The sequence below is a fragment of the Amblyomma mixtum genome, chromosome 9 (assembly GCF_055824585.1).
Source record: "Amblyomma mixtum isolate Tamu chromosome 9, ASM5582458v1, whole genome shotgun sequence".
Classification (NCBI taxonomy): domain Eukaryota; kingdom Metazoa; phylum Arthropoda; class Arachnida; order Ixodida; family Ixodidae; genus Amblyomma; species Amblyomma mixtum.
Genome location: NC_143020.1, coordinates 103,333,344 through 103,352,649, shown reverse-complemented (window position 1 = coordinate 103,352,649; position 19,306 = coordinate 103,333,344). Strand labels below are relative to the sequence as shown.

Below are 19,306 nucleotides of genomic sequence, written 5' to 3'. Positions count from 1 at the left end.
GCAAACGCGATTTCCCCTCTTAACGGGAGTCATCTGTCCACGCGCTTTGCATGGCGCCTCCAAGAGCGAGTTCTATCGTTTATCATGCGTGGACATCAGTGCGCCGCTATAGTCTTGTGTTCGACGCCAACTGAGGCTATATAGGCGATAAAGCTTTAAAGTCTTAACGGCGATGGGTACTTTTCCCGGAGTTTTAATGGTGTCTGGTAGTCAAAACCTCGGGTCCTGAATAAAAGCCCAACGGCGGCCTAACAGCGTATACAGCTCGTTAGGTGGAAAAGTCGTCGGCATTGCGGGTCGGAAATAATTGGGGGCTGCGTGAAAAAATCGTATCATGGTAATTTGTAGTTCTAGTGATTAATGGTTGATTGGCGAAACCAAGCGTTTGACGGAAACCCGTCTGGTCGGGTATGTTCGTGGCAGAAATTGTTCAAGCGCCGACCATTCGTTATAAAAATGAAGGCCCCCGTAGTGGTGCCGAAACGTCATTTTTATAACGAATGGTCGACGCTTGAAGAATTTCCGCCGTGATTGATTGGTGTGTGCGTGATAGGCGATGATGAGTTAATGAAATCATTGTAATTGATTAATTAAAGAAATGAAAACATTAAAAAACTGGACAAAGGGTGGTTCAGAGGTGTCGAAATTCTCAGAATGAAAAGCCAATGCTTGATGATGGTAATTAAAAAATTTGTGTGTAATTTATCAGTTAATTGAGATAACTTAAGAGAAAATGCGTTCATTTACACCACCACCACCTGCAACACACTCTCGCGTTCCACTTTTTATAGGCGAAGCTTAAGCGTCCTCAAATTTTTGGTATAGTCTCCCGTATGGCTCGTGGTTCCGCACCATTGCGACGAAATTGGTCGGTCGAGTGCAGCTCTACGTACGCATCAACATATCTCAGAACTGTGCATGCATTTTCGGGTTTCATCGGGGGTCTTCGTGCGCGGCCGTACCCGCACCTTCTGCGCCACGATTGATAAGGAAACGGTGGGGGGACAACAGTCTTCGCGTGTTCGTCCGGCGTTATATGAGAGAGACCGACGTTGCTTTCGGACGCCGCGGTGGTGGTTGCCGTATAATAAAACACGCCCCCCTCGTTGCCGCTTCGACGCGTCCCGACAAAGCGGCCGAACAAAATGCCCCGCGTGTGCCACTCGAGGCGGAACGGGATCCTTTCTTCGTGGCCGCCATCCAATGTCCACAAAAGGGGACGATGGGCGCCGCGCCCCTTGATGCGCGGAGGCGGAATGATTGGAGGACGGAGGCCTCGGCGGTGTCGCTCGGCTTGGTCCGTATATATCATACACCGAGTTTTCCGCCGCGTTGCATTCGCGTTGTTTCTTTTCCTGGTGCGCTTTGATGTTTCCGTACACTCTGTGCCAAGCAGCAGAAGTAATCGGCCCAATATGGGGAATGGATGGTTTCACTCTGGTCATATATAGAGAGAGGAACGGTCTTTGCCGATATGTTTCCGATATTGGACCAATATTGTAATGTATGGTTTCAGTTGGGATCTATAGGGGACAGGCCTTTGCGGATATATTTCAGTTATTGGGCCGATTAGCCGTGCTGCTGGTGGGGCCTGTTTATTTTGTTGAGCGTCCACCCGCAACCAACACTCCGGGCTATACGGAATAAGCGGAGGGATATTGCTTGCCCGTGCGAAGAACGCGCACATCGATGATTCTGTGCGGGTGTTAGGATTCCCGCACTACCTACGGAGCCTTCCATGTTTGGACCAATGTTCAAGGGAATCCCGCTAGGGGCAGTATGTTAAGGGGACAGTTATAAGGGGACAGTTATTTGCATCCACTCAAGCGCAGCCGTACGGCTGCAAAGGAATGCTGGGCAGCTTCCGCAGAAACTTCATAGCTAAAGAAAAATTCGTCCTGGCGGGGGTCTTTATTGTTTAGTTACTCAATGCACTTTTCTTACTGCGGATTGCAGTACATAATTTTATTTTCATTCTCTCTCATAAGTAGTCTTGCTCGTATCCTCCTCTTCATACGGGTAGCATAGCGCACGCATTTCTTTGGCAAAGTTCGCTGTCCGCCTATTGCTCGACAGAAGCGGTGTCGATCTAGCACGCGCTGTCGACGAGCGTTAGCAGCCAGTGTAAGGAAGCGATTGCAGTGGCATAGCGGGCTAGCAGGTGCTAGGGTATAACAGCTGGTTAACGGGTTAGCAGCGACGTCATGGCAATACGTTGACGTCATTGGCTGGAGGGCCTCTGTTGAGGGGAATTTGTCTCTCTGCAGTCCAGTCACTCCGCTGTCCAGCTCTGCGTTCTATAGTCCCTCCGCTGTTCAGCCCTTCTGCGTTCTACCGCTGTCCTGCACACCTGCATTTAGCCCCTCGCTGTCCAATACTCCTGCGTTCTAGTCTCTCCTCTGTCCAGTATTCCTGCGTTCTATAGTCCATCCGCTGTACAATCCTGCGTTCTACGCCCTGCGCTGTTCAGTACTTCTTCTCCGTTCCAGTCCCTCCGCTGTCCGGTTTTTCTCCGTCCTGGTCCCTCCGCTGTCCAGTCTTTCCGCATCCTAGGCCCTCCGCTGTTCAGTTCTCCTCCTCCGTTCCAGTCCCTCCGCTGTCCAGCCCTTTTTTACTGGGCCAAAAACGCAACAAAGTATCCTCGTCTGGCCAAACAATTCTGAGAATCACTTTGCGCCCTCGCGCGCGGTCCTGAAAACCAGCGGTATATTCTCGCGGCGTCCCGGTTCTCGTTAGGCCTTTGAAGAAAGACGTGCCGCTGTTTAATCTCCGGGGCGTCCCGTGTCTTCATATCGCGGTCGTGCTCTGCAAGGCCCGTCCGGAATGCGTCTCCCCCCTCCTCCTCGAATGCTAGCCCTCCCTCTCCGCTGCTTCGGGCTTGCGCGGCCGGCTATATGCTACCCGTCTCCGGTAATTCATGCCTCGATAGAGGAGAGAGGCGGCTTCGGCCGCGAGGAGTATCTGTTCTCGCTTCGGCGAGCGCGGCTTCGGCCGCTTCTTTTTGAGCAGCGTCCGCTCCGGCGGACGCAGTTGTTGCTGCGACGCGCGTCTTTTCTTTCCTTTTTCTCTTTCCTCTGATCTTTTAACTCTCCTCTATCTGCACGTGGCAGCGGTGGTGGCTTGGCTCGAGCCAGTAGCAGGCCCGTGCAATTTCCTCTTCATCCTTCTCTCAGTCACAACAACAACAACAATTCATGCCTCGTCGTGTTGCGGCACCAACTGCCACGTCCCTTAGTGCCCTGGTTATGTATGTATGGCGTATATGTGTAACAAGATTGCGAAACCACGCGTGTAACGGCGCCGCTATCTACGCGATCCGTTGCGCAAGAGAAGCTCCGCTTCCAACTTGGTTTCAAGACGCGCTCGGCTGCGTTGCGCACCCCCACAGCCTTTCGTAACGCCCTGCGTACGGCGTTGCAACATTACGGGCGATAGCTTTGGTCGCCACGTCCGTCTAGCACGGCTGTTTTATGGGCGGCTCTTCAAAAATGGGTGCATTTTTGTTTTCTCAGAACTTCTTTTATGCGCAGCGCCTGGAATTTTGTGCAGCCCCTTTAGTGGCGTTGCTGCTGGCACATCTGCCTTCTTTGCCGAGCGTGCGGCTTCAGAATTTCTGAATTTGCGGGCGCAATTTCAGTGGCGCAATCGACTTCAGGCAGGTAGAAACTTCCAAAAGCATCGCTAAGGGCACGTACACGCGCTGCGTGGCTCACTATGTTTTCCAAATCTCTCGCGCGGGAGCACTCCGTATTTATCACGCCCCCTCAGCCTTTTTAATCCTTTGGAGTTCCAAGCGGGCTCCTGAAACTTTTCTCCGCAGCATATGCAAGAAAAGCCACTGACCGTTAACCTTCCGTCTACTCCGGTGTGCAATCTGAGGGCTGCTTGCTTACGAAGTATACCTCGCTAAGTACGCCATGCGGGCACCGTTTAAGAGTGCGAGAGTTCTCGGCGAACGAATTTTTTTTATTTTCGCCAAGCGATTACGCGCTCACGCTTAAAGACAATGGCTTTCGAAAGTTGCGCTTGGTCGACCTGAAGTCAGATTGTCCCTCGGTTCAGCCGCATTGCCATCCGCGAAGTCGTTTACGATACAGTCCGCGCGGTTCTTTGCCGTTCTAAACGCTTCTCTCTCTCTCTCTCTCTCTCTCTCTCTCTCTCTCTCTCTGTTTCGCTCGCCTAATGCATCTGTGACACTCCGCGTGTGTATGTTGCACACTTTCCGCTAAACCGCGGATTCCCGCCTTTTTCGGCATTGTTTCGTGTAACAGCACCCTTTTACCGCCTTGGCCGGTATGTACCCCCCTCAACTGGCGAGTTCCATTACGTGAGAATGCAATAGAGCACGCAGGGCTCGAGCTCATTACGGCGTCCGAGTACGGCCTTAGCGAGCACGACCGTTGCTCGTATACAGGAAGCTCGTTGCGCAGTCGCTGAGTTGGAGGAGTCCGGGGGCCTCCCTAATGACTCCTCTCTGGACAGCGTGTGGGCACCCTAATGTGGCGGCATTGTTGCGCTGTCGGCGGCAAAAGTCTGGCGAGGTCGGTGCAATGCAACGACCCCTTTTGTTTCTTTCGTTTAGCCTTTTCCATTCTTATCACGTGCTTTGTGTGGAGTGCGCGTCCCCGCGGGTAGCTGGGGCGCGTGTGGCGACTGGGACTGAGCCGGAGATTGAGGACGAACTAGAACAGAATTAAAATTGGGCTGTCTAGAATGTGCTAGTCCTGCTAGATATCGAATGCCACGGGGCGGGGGGGGGGGGGGGGGGGGGGGGGATGAAGGGCTGAAGGGAGATTGTGCTTATACCCTCAATGCGACTCCATCACGCTACTGCCAGGAATGCTTGGGCAAAAAAAAAAAGAGACAAAATTGACGACTCGCTGTTATCAGCAAGCTTTGAAATGGGTTTTAAAAATGCGATTCTCCTGAACGTGCTGATCTAGAAGATTTGCAGAAATGTTCCTTTTAGCAGCTGTCGTGGTACCGGTTTCAATCACGCTGCCCGAAAAGATCGTTGTTGCCAAATCACTGCGTTCCGCACGGTTGGCTAACGGGAGGCGTTGCCATATTGGCACCGAGGTCAGCTATCGGGATAGGGGAGAGGTTGCCCATGGTAGGCTGGTAAAGTTATCTTCCTGGGCACTGTTGTGTAACGGCTGCTTTGGCTCGCCTTTCACGCCGGCGGGGTGACCATTGTACGGTTGTTCAGCATAACGTATTCACTTTAACTACGTAGTAGCCGGAGAGGGCCTACGAGATTGTCACAAGTAACCCTGCCACAGTCCCGTTGGCTTTACCAGAAAACTGCGTAATTTAGGGAATTCACCCGCTGTAGAACAACTCCAGTAATAACTGTGGCATAAGTGACTAGGAACTAGATCTTGAAAAGCAACTCTGCTTCACCGTCCACCACCTTGTTGCCCTGACTGCTCTGTGCAAAGCCGCATCATCTCCATCGGTAGCAGAGAATATTAAATTAGCTGTAGGCCCTTTTGGAGATCCTGCTGATACCTGTTTTGCAAACATTGTGTTAACTCTGTCTTGCAAACTTGTTTTGCTAACATTGTGTGTACCCTATAGTTTTTGCAAACTTTTGTGGTTTTCGTACGCGTTTTGTTGCGAAACCTAAGTGCCAAGTCTTTGTTTTCAAGAGCTCCATACTGCTGTCCCGATCGCGCCATGGGGAGTGTTTTCGAGCACGCGGTCCTGTAGGCGTGGTTCTTGGAGCGAGAGCCTTTCCTATTTGCCTTTCGTTACGCCGAGGGGCTGGAAGCGTTTCGAAGACAAGCGCTGTCTGGCCGAGCCGGAAAAACTTCGTGACGGGTTCCTTGTCGTCGGAATGGGAAGGATATTGATGAATCGTGGGCGGCGTCGCGGAAGATTGAATGGTCCGCTGCCCAGTGTATGCCCGCGTGTTATGTATACTCTCAGCTTCTGCGGCGTAGGCGTATCTGTCAACGCGGAAGACAGCTCGTACTATGTATGTACGTATATTCGTCCCTGGGACGTGGTTTATCGCTGTGCGTATGTGTCCCTCCTTGCAAGAATTTTTCTAGACAGTCTATAGACTGTCCATAGACTTCTGTCTATAAAGTCTATAGACTCTCTATGGACAAATCCTAGAGAACAGTCTATAGGTAGTACACATCCTATAGACAATCTATAGATTTATGGCCGTGCACTTTTGTAGACTTTTGCCTTTATACAGTCATAGATCAGTAGGAAGGCAATAGTCTATAAGAAGTCTATAGACTGTCCATAGACTTCTGTCTATAAAGTCTATAGACTCTCTATGGACAAATCCTAGAGAACAGTCTATAGGTAGTACACATCCTATAGACAATCTATAGATTTATGGCCGTGCACTTTTGTAGACTTTTGCCTTTATACAGTCATAGATCAGTAGGAAGGCAATAGCAGTGATGTGATAGCTGCGCCAATTGCGCCGATGTGCGCCAAAAGGCAAAACCTGCTACATCCTGCTACATTTTTGTTATTGTGCGCCAAAGCTGCGCCAAACGCGTATTTTCACTTTGATGTTACGCCTGATGTTGTCAGAGCAGTGCGAGGGGCAAGCAAAAGGTACAGAGAACGTTTGGCAGCTGAAGAAGAGCAGGCTGCCAAACGGCAGCGTGCCAATGTGCCGAAGATGACACCAAGTGATGCTGACAAAACCCTCAAGCTGGAAGTAGAAACAGCAAAGAAAATGCTGGTGAATGCAGAGCTGCTCATCAACAATGGCATAAAGATGAAGAATTTTGGTGATATGGAAAGTGGGCAGGCCATGCTTGCTGAAGGAAAAACAAGGCTTTCAGCTGCTCTTGACAAAATGTCGCCTAAGGCAGCCAACTGGGCAGTATTTTGCAGTTAAAGACTGAATGATGTTGCTCACAGAAAAAAGGCACAGAATAGGTCCACTGCTTTTTGATAGGCCAAGAAGCCGAAAAGTTGTGCTGTCGTGTACATAATTATTATTCAGTTCGAAACGTTGATAGTGTTATTTCATTGTTTTTCTGTAAGCTTGTGATCTGCATTCTAGTCATTTTTAAATAAAAGTTCCAGTGAATTCCTTGTTGTCCATTTATAACTGCTGTCCTATAGGTGCTTGGCGGCTATAACACAGCGCTGATCTATACTTGGTCGCATAAAAATTTACATGACACTGAAGTTCTAAAATTAGTTATTTGGGCCAACATATGATGTTTCACAATTGCCTCTAATTTAATTAAATTATTGCCAAAACCACGATCTGATTATGAGGCACGCCGTAGTGGGGGACTCCAGAATTGGACCACCTGGGGTTCTTTAATATGCACCTAAATCTTAGTACACGGGTGTTTTTGCATTTTGCTCGCATCGAAATGCCCCTAACATTCTATTGAACAGCACCTTTTTGTTCCCAAAGGTTTCCTCCTTATTTTACTATTTTACTTCTCGCAAAGTCAATTTTTTCACTTGCAATGAGCCTTGAGCTGCTCCAAAAGCTTGTTTCCCTGCTCCAAAATTCCCATTTGGCTGCTCCAAAAAGCTGCTCCAAAATGGCTTCAGCCAATCACATCACTGCAATAGTCTATAAGAAGTCTATAGACTGTCTGTAGACGTCTGTCTGTAAAGTCTATGGACTCGCTATGGACAGATCCTAGAGAACAGTCTATAGGTAGTACACATCCTATAGACAATGTATAGATTTATGGCCGTGCACTTTTAGTAGACTTTTGCATGCAGACAGTCTATAGACTACGAATAGAAAAAATAAATATCAGTAGGAAGGCAATAGAGTCTAAGAAGTCTATAGACTGCCTATAGAACATTTTTATAAGGGGCGGCGTGACCGACCGTGGAGAGTCGGTAGGTGGGATCTCGAGCGATCGATTTCAGGCGCCATGAGTCACTCGACGTATAGCCTTTGGTCTTCGCTCCCTTGGGCTGAGTGCTGTACGGCGGTGTGAGATGCGGGCCTTGTAAAAGTGAAAGTAAGAGAGAGACGGGGTTGGGGAAAAAGTGTCACATGGAAGGAAGGAAGTAAAAAAAGAAATGAGCGCAGAAATGTGTCTTTAAAACATATATATACGACTTCACAAGCGTGTACGTGAACAAGCGAACGCTGCACTTGGCGAGAATCGAAATTGATTGATCCCTCCGTCGACGAAGGGGCGACCTTTTCTGTGAGCTCTCTCATGCGGTGCGATGCTCCTAGCTGTGTATTGTATACAGTGTCTTTCTATACCGGTACTGGCTGTCTTGGATGGCTTTTTTGCTTGGTTTAGTTGTGGACTTTGCCTAGCAGGTTGTGCCTTTTAGCGGTGTTTGTTGGGAACTTCGTGAGATTGTTTGGTGTCTTCAGAGTTGTGTTAGTTTCTGTTCTTCGCGATGCTCCACTGACCTGCTTTTGTTTTTTATTTGATTTGTTTATTTACTTTTTACTCTTCGTTGTCTGCAGCCTACATGATTATCGGAATCGCTGAAAATGTCACTTACGATTCAGGGTGTGGAGGCACCAAACTTCTGTGTCTCCACCCCCTGCTTGTTACGCCATAGCCATACCTATGACGTCGTAACCACTGTTCAGCTGCCTAAACGGAAAGTAAAAGAGCGTACAGAAGTACTTCAGTTATAAGTTATTCATTGGACGCAGGCGAATAATGTGCTGGGATCTGTGTTTACTATATATCTAAAAGAATAGTAAACATGTTACAATGTAATGGGAACTTTTAAAAGTTATGTCCTACTCTTCCTTTCTTTAATTTGTTACGTGCCTTTACACGGAAAAAACAGACACGCGAAGAAAAACTTTTGGGGAACTCTTTTGAGAAGCCTGTTAATAGACCTTATTCGAAATGCACTGCCATCTAGCGGTCGCCGCGCGCGATCCGCCATGTTGGAGGATAGCCGCCGGATTCACAGCACGTACTGGTACACGCTCGTCGCGCGCGCTCGAGTTTCACCGCCCTCAGTATGCTCACATATTGCTCATTGCCTTGCTGTACGCAGAAGGGTCACAAAGAAGCCCAGGGAAAAAAAAGGCAAGAACGCTTGATTTGAGCGCATTTCTATTTTTGGACTGCGATCCCCGACATCCGCGGCACAAATGTTGCAGAACCGTCCCTACATGTCGAGACATCGCGCAACACATTTCGTTATCGCCATGTAGCAAATGAAATCAGAAATAAGCTTTGTAGGCACGAAGAAAATATTACACAAAAGCTGTTTTTCTGCTGCGATTTCCCGTGAAGTGCTGCGATTATCGGCCTCGCAAGAGAGTAATCGTGATCAGCTGTTCAGTGGTACGGGTCGCACTTTGTGAGAACCGTCGCCCCTAGCGTTATCCGCTGCAGCGGTTACACGCGTTAGTTTTTAGTGCGAATATTTGTTTCGCCGAAAACACTAGCAAGGGTCAAGTGCCCGTGGCACAGAACGTTTGCGCTCTGCAAGTCAGTCAATCGTTTCTGTTAGACCAGGTAAAGGTGCCTATTTTGTGGAGCGACGGCTTATATATGCGTGTAGCGATTTCACTGAACCGGCCGGTTTCCACGAAACCGTGTGTTGTGTAAAGAAAAAAAAAAGAAAGGAGGGCAGCCGCTAAAGCGGTACCATAGTTGCAAAGTAGCGGGAATGCATAAAGCGTGTAGAATCCTCCAAAAATATCAGTGCACAACTGCTTGCTCGTCGTGGTAAAACCATAGGCACTGCTGCATTCACGGGCTGCGTGTTTTTTAACGGCGATAGTCCAAGAATGGTAAGCACTTATGTAGTGGGGTCGTGCGACGACCCAGGGGTCTATATGCCCGGTAATAATAATAAAATGTTTTCTCTCTCGGTCTAGGGCACTAGGGCAAACTAGGGGCTCTAGAGCATTAGGGCAAACAAACAAATGCTGTATGAACTTTTCAAGGAAAATGAAAAGCGTCGCACACTACCAACATGAGCGTGAAGTTTACTATCGTTTGCTTTCGGCGCCGACACAACACACAGAAAACGCAACCACAACAACAGCAATTCAAGCAGCACGCCCGTCCGCAAAAAGTATGGAACAAAATAAAAACTGACTCAAACAAGACCGAAATGCGCACATTTTTAGCCGTAAACGAAAATTACACTTGCTTCGTACATTTCTTGGTGTTCAGCGTCGGCAAACTGACGTAGGACTCCGTGCAAAACTTGTAGCTCCGTACTCGGTAGCGGTCAGAAAGTGGTTTGGACGCGTAGTAAGTGTCTGCGAAGTCACTTAGAAACTTGGGCAGCAGAAACACGTCGACTGACCATTCAGTCATGTTTACAGGCTCAAGTGTCAGTAAATAAGATTTTAGAGCCAGCACAGCAGTAAGGAAGCTAACGCAGGGCACTCCTAAATCCACACAGCAGAGGCGGACCGAGCTTCTGTCATCCTCCAACATGGCGGATTTCCACTGGTTCTTCTTTTCTCCGATAGATGGCAGCAATTTCGCATAGGGTCTATAGGGTCTTAGAACGCGTGGACCCTATCGGTCAGGGTGATATTGGAATGGCGGGCGCCGGTATACGCATGCGCAGGACAATAACCATAGGGGCTTTATATTGTTCTGCGCATGCCCTCTCTCTCCGCGCTTGTTGCCTATTCCCCTAATCTATAGTGTTCCCGTATCCAAAAACTCCCTATAATGTCTTGAGTTATCTGCTAGGGAGGCTCGCTCTTCCGTGTTTCCCGCGTGCTGACCTCGTTTTCCCTCTCTCTCCCCTGTGTGCATGTGCAGGTTCCCCTGAAGAAGACCACCTTCATGCTGGAGCGACCCGAGACGGAGTCAGCCCAGGGAAGCCTGGAGGGCCAGGAGGCCTTCCCCTCCTTCACCGACCTCGTGCTCTCCTCGCAGGGGCTCTCCAAGGACTCGCCCAGGTCCGTCTCTCCCCTCAGTTCGCCGCTCTCCGGCTTTTAACGCGCGGTGCATCGCATTAGTGCTGCCCCTCGGGGTTTTCCGTTGACGGGTTTCGAAACCGAGCGTTTTCCCGGCGTCCTCCCTTCGCACCTTCGTGGGGAGTGGAAAGAAGGCACCTGGAAAAACGTAATTGGCGTGCTCGTCAAGTTCAGTCTTGCCGCTGTCGAGTTACGCAGTTAGCAAGCCGCTGATTGAACCTGAATGACTTTGACGGGCTCATTAGTACGGGATGGTAAAAACTTCCCAATGGCCATTGAACCTCCCCTGGACGTCGTGGGGACGTTCAGTGCCCATTGGGTTCCCCCTCTCCTATCCTTTTACCTCTCTTCGCTTGGTGGTTTAAGGAGCGACCGCTTGGGGGCGCTGCGGCTTTGAGGCTTCTTCCGCTGTCATAACAAAATAGGCGGGGTGGCAGGGGGGGTAGGAATATGCCTTGAAGATTTGCATTTTTGGGGCAATTGTGCTTCGTGCCGAGCTGTATAGATATATCCAGACTACAAATGCTGCTACTTTCGTCATGTCCCCACAGCGCGCTTACCGGCGATGCACTGAAACGACGTCACGAACGCGACTCGTGGTTGGAGGGTTTTAGCATAGCGGAGAGACGTATTAGCATAGACATATACCGGACGCCGGCTGCTAACGCAGGAAGCGTCCGGTATCCGTTTAAGCATATATTTTTCGCCATGCTAAAACTCTCTATTGTCGGTGTTGCCAAAGTCGGAAAAATGTAACGATTCCATTTGCGCTTCATGCCATTATCTTTTTTTTTTCCTGCCTTTGTGATTCGCTCTTGGGACTCTGCGTCCCGGGTTCCCTTTTCGTCATTGGCTCCATTCCAGCGATGAGAGAGAGAGGGCGTGGCGTGACTTGAGACAGGCGCTGACACCGAAATAAAAAAAAAAGAACGGAATCGGATCAAACTGGAATCCTCATATTACTTCGCCCCGTATCCGTTTCCCTCTCGGCATACCGTGTTTGTTTTACTGCGCTCCACTCTCGTCCGATCTTCGCGCAGCGTTTCAATATATATAGCTGAGACGCCCGTCACTTCCATCTGGCGTCGTTCGGATATACCGGCCGGCCCTCCGTGAAGCGAGAACGCTTCCAGGGCTTTCTGTTTTTGTTTCGGCGTTATCCAAACTCTTCCAAACAAACGACGGCCTTGGCCCCCCAAAAAAGTCTGCTCGCAACTGAAACCCCCCGGCCACGGAGCGAGAACTCTCACTCCCCGCAGACGCACAGGTCCCGCGGGGATCTACGCAGCCGTCGCCCTGGGTCGCTTTTAGGACAAAGTAAAGGCGAGTTTGCGAGGGCAAGCGTGTTTCCTCCGTGGGAGCCGCTGGGAGCCGCTGTACGAAGGGTGTTATTTCGGGAAAAGCCAACTTGGCTTCCCTTTCCCATGCTCTCCGCGGTCGATCGGCAGCTGCACCTTTTCTTTCCCCCTCGCCACCCCCCTAAGGCCAGTGGTACACTTTACTGCAACGAAGAAAGTTTCGAGCGGCCTTCCTGTACTAACGGTCGTGATTTCTTTCTTTCTCCCGCCCTCTGTCTCTCCGTCGTCTTTTGTTTCCTCTTAACCCTTCTGTTTTTCCCTACTGTTTCGATCGGCCAGCGCGCGCCCGTCCTTAGTTTCCCCTTTTGGGGAGATGGGGGAGAAACATTCGTCCCTTCCTGTGCTGCGTTAACGAACTTCATCTCGCGCAGTGCCTCCGGACTAGTTTGTTGTTTTTTTGTTTGTTTGTTGGGTTCGGGTCGTTTCTGACGCGTCCATTCTTTTGTAGCGGCGCGCGTTGGTTGGTTGGCGCCGTGGTTGAGGGAAGCACGCCATCCGGTCATTTTCGCGCCGGTTCTGCGTTACACTGTGTATATTTGTTTCGAGCGCCGCGAAGCCAGGCACGTATCTCGTCGCTGGGATTACGGAAGGGGAAGAATGGGGGGGGGGGGGGGGGGACGCTTGGCGTCGAAGGGGAGATTGCTTCGCAACATTTGGTGCCACTCAGCGAATACAGCGTGTTTGAGAGATTTTTTTTACATACTCCGTTCACCTTTTGTGTAGACTATGTGCAGGTGGAAGTAATGTGAAACGGAACGCTATGTTATAGGAGAGGGCTGATAAGGGCTGGTTGGTACGTGTTGACGGAAAAAATGTAGTAGCGCTAAGACGAGACTAATCGGGAACGAAACAGCGCAAATGCCTTTCTCGTTTCCTAGTGTGCATCGTTCTTTTTGTCCCTTCTTAGCGCTGGAAGTCTAGCGCACTCCAGGAACGTTTCAAAGAAGTGGTTCTCTGCTGTCTTCGCGTAGGGCACCCAGACCTTGCAAATAACTTAGTACTGCCGACAAAGACAAGCCATTGTGTGAACAGTGCGGAGATAGCAGTAAATCACGTTTTATTTTCGCACGGGAAATTGTAAACACTGAGGGAAAAAAAAGCATTTTTCTGTGTTTTACAATAAGCACATGCCATTCCATCCAGCATTGCTCGTAGGTGAAAATAGTCGTGTTGATTTATCCTGTATTTTTTTTATTTTTTGTTTTTTGACAGAAGCGAATATCATGAACAAACTATAGGTTGGAAAAGGTATAGTCAAATGAACAAAACCTCGCGTTTGGCGCATGATAGCCCGAGTCGCTTGTGTGCCATAAAATTCAACTCAACGAAACCCTTCTTAGCGCTGTTAGACCCTTTCCGCCGACGGCATATTAAGCGTGCTGTTAACGATTAGTACTCCCGAAGTAAGAACAGGAACGTGATATGTTTGCTTGGCCGAAGTTCGGGCGCAAAAGTGTGTTCCTAAAGAAATCACGTGCAAGCCCGGAATTCATTTCTTCAAAAAAGAAAAAAAAACTATCCTGTGCCACTTGGGGAATGCGACGAAACGCGCCGACTCAGTTGTACTGGCACATGATCATTCCGGTGTAGTACACGGCTGTTCTTGGAGTCTCGCCTAATAGAGGGTCAGTTACGTGAGAGGGAAAGGCTAGCTGTCATATCGCTCTTCTCTGCCGCTACATCGAGCTTCCACGTAAAACTTCTCGCCGTATCTCCTCCTCTTTTTTTTTTCATCCTCCTCTTGCAGTTGCGCTTTTAGAATATGGATGAGAGATCGCTCGTTGAGGAAGTACGAGGTCCGGGTTTTAGGAGGAAAAGAAAAGCAGAAAGGGGGGGGGGGGGGGGGGCAGGCAGGCAAGTAGCTACCGTACTTTGGAACCCGCACCGGTTCTAGCGCAGTGCTTCACTCGTTCACATACACACACGTGTCGGACGTGACTTGCATAGCCCTTCAAAGTGCCTGTCAAGAATAAGAAGAGAAAGAAAAACACCCTACAGAGAACCAATTACACGCACGCACAGATTCATTCGTTGATGGCGCTTGCTCGCCGAGGTTTATTCGTTTCGGCGTGATGTCGTTTTGAGCGTCCCTATAGATTGTTTGGCCGAGCCATCAGTTGGCCACTGCAATCCACCGTTTTTTTTTTTTTTCACAAGATGTGGCGCCATCTAGGGGTGATGCAAATTCGTCCGCTACTGGGTGAAAAGAAACGAACGTGGGAGACGTGGGCGCGATCCGGTCCCACCAGGGGGCAACGCCGTCTGTGAAGTGGAAACAGTGTGCTTGACAGGTGCCGCCATCTGCCGCGCGCGCCTGCAGCTAACATGAACTGCGCATGCGCGGTAGGAGCAGGCGGTTTATTTTCAACCAGCGTAGCTGGAGGAGGAGATGCGCGCGCATGCGCATAGCGGCGTATGCAAAAAGGCGGATTGCCCGAGTCTTTAAAGCGCTTCGGCCTTCTTGTTTCCGTGTGGTGTTCGCCGATATTGCGCTAGGCCTCGTAGTAGAGTAATGAGCTCTAGTTTACCGGTTGGGAATAGTGAAAGGACTCTGTTCCAGTTCTTTTCCATCTCGCCTTGCACCGTTACGCTCTTCTTTGTGATTGGGATCAACCGGGATCGGCACGGTTGGTGATTGCAGTGGAATGGAATGGAAAGACAGAAATTATGCAGTCGAATCTAAGATAACTCGAGCAGGGAGAGGCCCAGAATCTGTTCGAATTAAAGGGAGGCTTTTGAAGCGAAAGCTCTACTACTCGTTATACAAAGTTTCGCCTAGCTTTGCGCGTTTGACCTTGAAGCCCGATCAAGGTCAAACCAAGCGCACACCCCCTCAAGATTAGCAATGTATGACTGTCTTGCTGCGCATAGCCGTGATATGCCTGTATGATATGGTAGTAGTGGCCTTTTGACCTTTGACCTAGACCTTTAGAGCTGAGAATCTGCATAGCCTGATGTGACGTTATGCGATGACGTAGCAAAAACGTCCCACCATTCTTCGCTGTATATACCGCAGGCTTTTTGCTTTCGCTAGTCTATTAGGTTCAGTCGGGTTGAACCTCGGCCAGTTTTTTTTTTTCGTGCACTTGATGCCGATGGTGTGTGTGTCCAGATGTGCAAGTTCGAATTTAGCGTGATCGACGTAACGATGTTCCACATACAGTTCCAGGGGTTTCGTTTTGGGCGCACAGTTCATAGCGCTGAGTCCGTCGTGCAGCGATGTCGGGGCCACCGGGAAAAACCGCGGTGGCCGCCAAGAGGGGAGGGAATTTTCGGGGACCGTGGTTTCTTCGGGGGGTAATTTCCCAAATGCTGCGGGCCGAGTCGTCGTAGGACGGAGCTCCGCGCGAAAGCACTGGCGCCGCCCCCTCTGCTTTGTGTACGGATCGACTCCGGGGCGTCCTTGACCCCTCGCTCGAACTCTGATTCACTGGGACGCGCATTGCCCTAAAAATGGCTGCCATTGGCGTAATCAGTGGGATGCCCCGTGCTGCGTCCAAACAACTATAGCCCCGCTATCAGCTGTGCTTCGTTGCGATATGCTGGAACAGGGGTGTTGGTGGTCGTCTTGAAGCGACGGAGCTGTTTGTAAGGATGAATATTAAAATGTACTCACCTATGGGGCAGAAACGTGGAGGCTAACAAAGGGGGTTCAGCTTAAGTCTAGGACAACTCAGCGGGCCATGGAAAGGAAAATGATAGGTGTCACGTTAAGAGACCGGAAGAGGGCGGAGTGGGTGAGGGAACAAACGCGGGTTAACGACATCCTAGTCGAAATCAAGGGGAAGAAATGGGCTTCGGCAGGGCGTATAATGCGAAGGCAAGATAAGCGCTGGTCCTTAAGGGTAACGGAGTGGATGCCGAGAGAAAGCAAACGTAGCAGGGGGCGGCAGAAAGTTAGGTGGGCGAATGAGACTAAGAAGTTTGCGGGGATACGGTGGCCGCAACTGGCGAAGGACAGGGCTAATTGTAGAGGCATGGGAGAGGCCTTTGCCCTGCAGTGGGCACAGTCAGGCTGATGATGATGAGGATAAATATGAAAATGTGTTTATATTACACAGTTTAGTGAAGTATCATAACTAAAATAAAAGGAGTATGTTAGTTTGAATTCTACTCTGCGTTTGCGGTGCGGACCCGAATTCGGTGCAGTAACGACAATTTAAAAAAAAGTCGAAGAACAACACAGGGCATACATGTTCACTGCGCGAAAAGCATTTTCGAGTCCCGTGATGGAGCTGAAACGGCAGTGTTTAGTTGTGCGTCGGCATTGAATACATTCACGGAATCAAGGTTCAAAAAAGCACCGACGGAACGCATTGGGAACGAGTCTTTGCATTTGGAAACAAACAGTCGCGTGGGATTTTTTTTTGTCTCCTTGTTTATTTTATGTTTGCTCAGCGTATCTTTCTGCGTTTAGGCGCGCTAATCTTCCCGAGCATGCGTCTCTTCTTCCTGATCTTCGCTTAAGCGGTTCGGCGTGTCGGTTTTTTTTTTCTTCGTCGGACCGGGTAGAGCTGGCAAAGCGATCCGGATCGAGTGATTTTGGTAGGCACGTTGGGAAAACGAACAAACAAAGCGAAAGAAAGGGCGATTGCATTGTGCTCTCGCGCCGCTTATTTGTAGAGCGCGCGTGGCTCGGGGCTAAAAAGCTCCTCGCAGTGTAATTCGCTTTTTTTTTCGCCCTCTGCACCTCCTACCCCTTTTCTGCGCTCGAAACTCCATCAGCTGCGGGGTTCGTGGGCACTGATTTACATTCTCCCCGATCTCCCTTCCTCCCGTTACATTATACGCGCGAGCAAAAACACTGCTGGCTCGCCGATTTCCGCTTTTTCTCTCCGTCCGAGTAATGCTCCACTCAGGCAGATCTCTATACAGTGAGCGTGCGTGTGTGTTTGTGGCACATCGATTTGTTCTCAGCTCCGCCTCCCCCCCTCCCCCCTATCCCCACAGACACACCCCTAGTTCTCATCCTTGCTTTGTTCTCTTGGTTCGGTGGAAAAGAACCCCCCGGGAAAACGGAATAACCCGGAATATCGATCCCGGCATGCATGCATGCAAATATACTGTATGCTCGGACCTTTAGCTCGCTCGCTCTCGCTGAATATTTTCCATGTTTTTTTTTTTCTTTTTGCTCGATTTCTTCCTGCCCGCCCGTTCTCTCCAGTCTTCGTGTTTCGGCTAGCGTTTAGCGCGTGTGATAAAACAAAATGTCTTCTGTGGCCTGTGGTAGGAGGAGTAGGCGGGTAGAGGGAATCGGAGTTGAAAAGTCGCCGTTTCCTTTCTTTCTCTTTCTTTCTTTCTTTCTTTCTTTCTTTCTTTCTTTCTTTCTTTCTTTCTTTCTTTCTTTCTTTCTTTCTTTCTTTCTTTCTTTCTTTTCTTTCTTTTCTTTCTTTTCTTTCTTTCTTTCTTTCTTCATTTCTTTCTTTATCTATTTATTTCTTTCTTTATCTATTTATTTCTTTCTTTCCTTCCTTCCTTCCTTCTTTCTTCCTTTCTTTCCATCATTGCTTCTTTAATTTTTTCTTTCTTCCTTCCTTTCTTTCTCTCTTTCTTTCTTTTGTAACCAGCTGGCCCCGGTTACTGGGGCGCATCGATCGTCCGTGGAGGGGAATGTCGCTGCCTTTTAATTACCGGCCGATCTCCGCTCGTAACGGCGAGTCCCGGAAGAAAAGGGATAGAGAGGAAAAAGGCACGCAGAATACCCCCCCCCCCCCCCCCGACCGTGCCCCTTCTTCCCTTCCGTTCACATCCGTTCTCCCGTCCGATCCTTGGCTGCGCTTCCGGTGTCAGCGGTTTTATGCCGCGATCTCGCGTGTCCGTTGGAGCTGGCCTGGAGCCTGGCGTCGCTGAACAGGGTGTCGCATTGTTCTTGCACTCTTTTTCGCCGTCCATTTTCGTTATAGCCCCCTCGCGCTTGCTGGAGAAGTTTATATCTGCGCCGACTATACAGCGGGAGATTCCAGAAACAAATTTTCCGCTCACCCCATTTTCGAGGGTTCTGGAGGTAGCACGTCATCGTCACGATCAGCGGCGTCAGCCCGGTTGCGTCACTTGTAGGAGAGGGGTCTCTCTCTTGTTGGTCTCTATTTAGCCCTGTCCTGGGCCAGTTGCGACCGCCCTGTCCTCATAGATTTCATCATCTTATCTCGCCACCTGATTCTGTGCCACTCCCCCCCCCCACCGTTACATTTATCCTTATCTTGCAATCTGCTGCGTTATCTTTAGGGACCGGCGAGTGTCGGTGTCTGCAGTTTAGGTGTCTGCATTGTATGTCCCGCGTAAGTCGTTTCTTCTTTTTGATTTCAGCCATAATGTTTCTCTTCTATCTCTCGAGTCAAATGTTTCCTTTAACGAAGCGTGTGTGTGTATATATATATATATATATATATATATATATATATATATATATATATATATATATATATATATATATATATATATGTATATGTATATGTATATGTATATGTATATATATGTATATGTATATGTGTGTGTGTGTGTGTGTGTGTGTGTGTGTTCATGTTCATCTTTCTTTCTATACCTAGATGACCGGTGTTCGGTGACTGAACGTAGGCGCTCTGAGGAACGAACCAAGCGTCCTCTATAGAAACGTTTGAAAACCATGGCACGTGAAGCACTCCCGTGACTGCCTCCAACTGCTCTGTTACTGCCCCCCATAAAATCTTCGCGCGTGGAGCCGAGGTGTTCGTTGTGCTTTACGTTCGATCGTAAAAATCGAAAGCTCGCGTATAGCTATCGCCCTGCGCCGTAACTCTCTTTTCTATTCTTCCTGGGTAACAAATGGTCCTTAAGACCCGAGCTTTAGTGCAGCACAGCTGGCTTCCGCTTTTGGACCGTGCCCCCTCTCGATGGGGAGCTCCGGACCCTGATGACAGTGCACCGAGGCTTGATAAGGGAAGGCTCTGGTACCCTCATCATTTACTTCCTTAAGCCTTCCTTCTCGCTTCGAACGGTGATACCAGAAAGGGCTAAATCACTGTTTTTACAGCTATGTGTCTTTGTGAAGGCATTTCTGCGTCGCATGTGAACACCCTTCCTC

The 19,306-nt window shown here is 49.4% G+C and overlaps 1 protein-coding gene across 12 annotated transcripts in view; it reads left to right on the top strand.

Moving 5' to 3' along the window:
- LOC149330440 (uncharacterized) overlaps window positions 1-19,306 on the top strand; it is a 225,259-nt gene that overhangs the window by 147,505 nt on the left and 58,448 nt on the right. For all 12 annotated transcript variants that reach the window (XM_089560998.1, XM_089561002.1, XM_089561007.1 and 9 more), the window contains one exon: window positions 10,731-10,870. In XM_089560998.1, coding sequence (XP_089417124.1) covers window positions 10,731-10,870 — 140 coding nt within the window. The remainder of the gene's footprint in view (window positions 1-10,730; window positions 10,871-19,306) is intronic.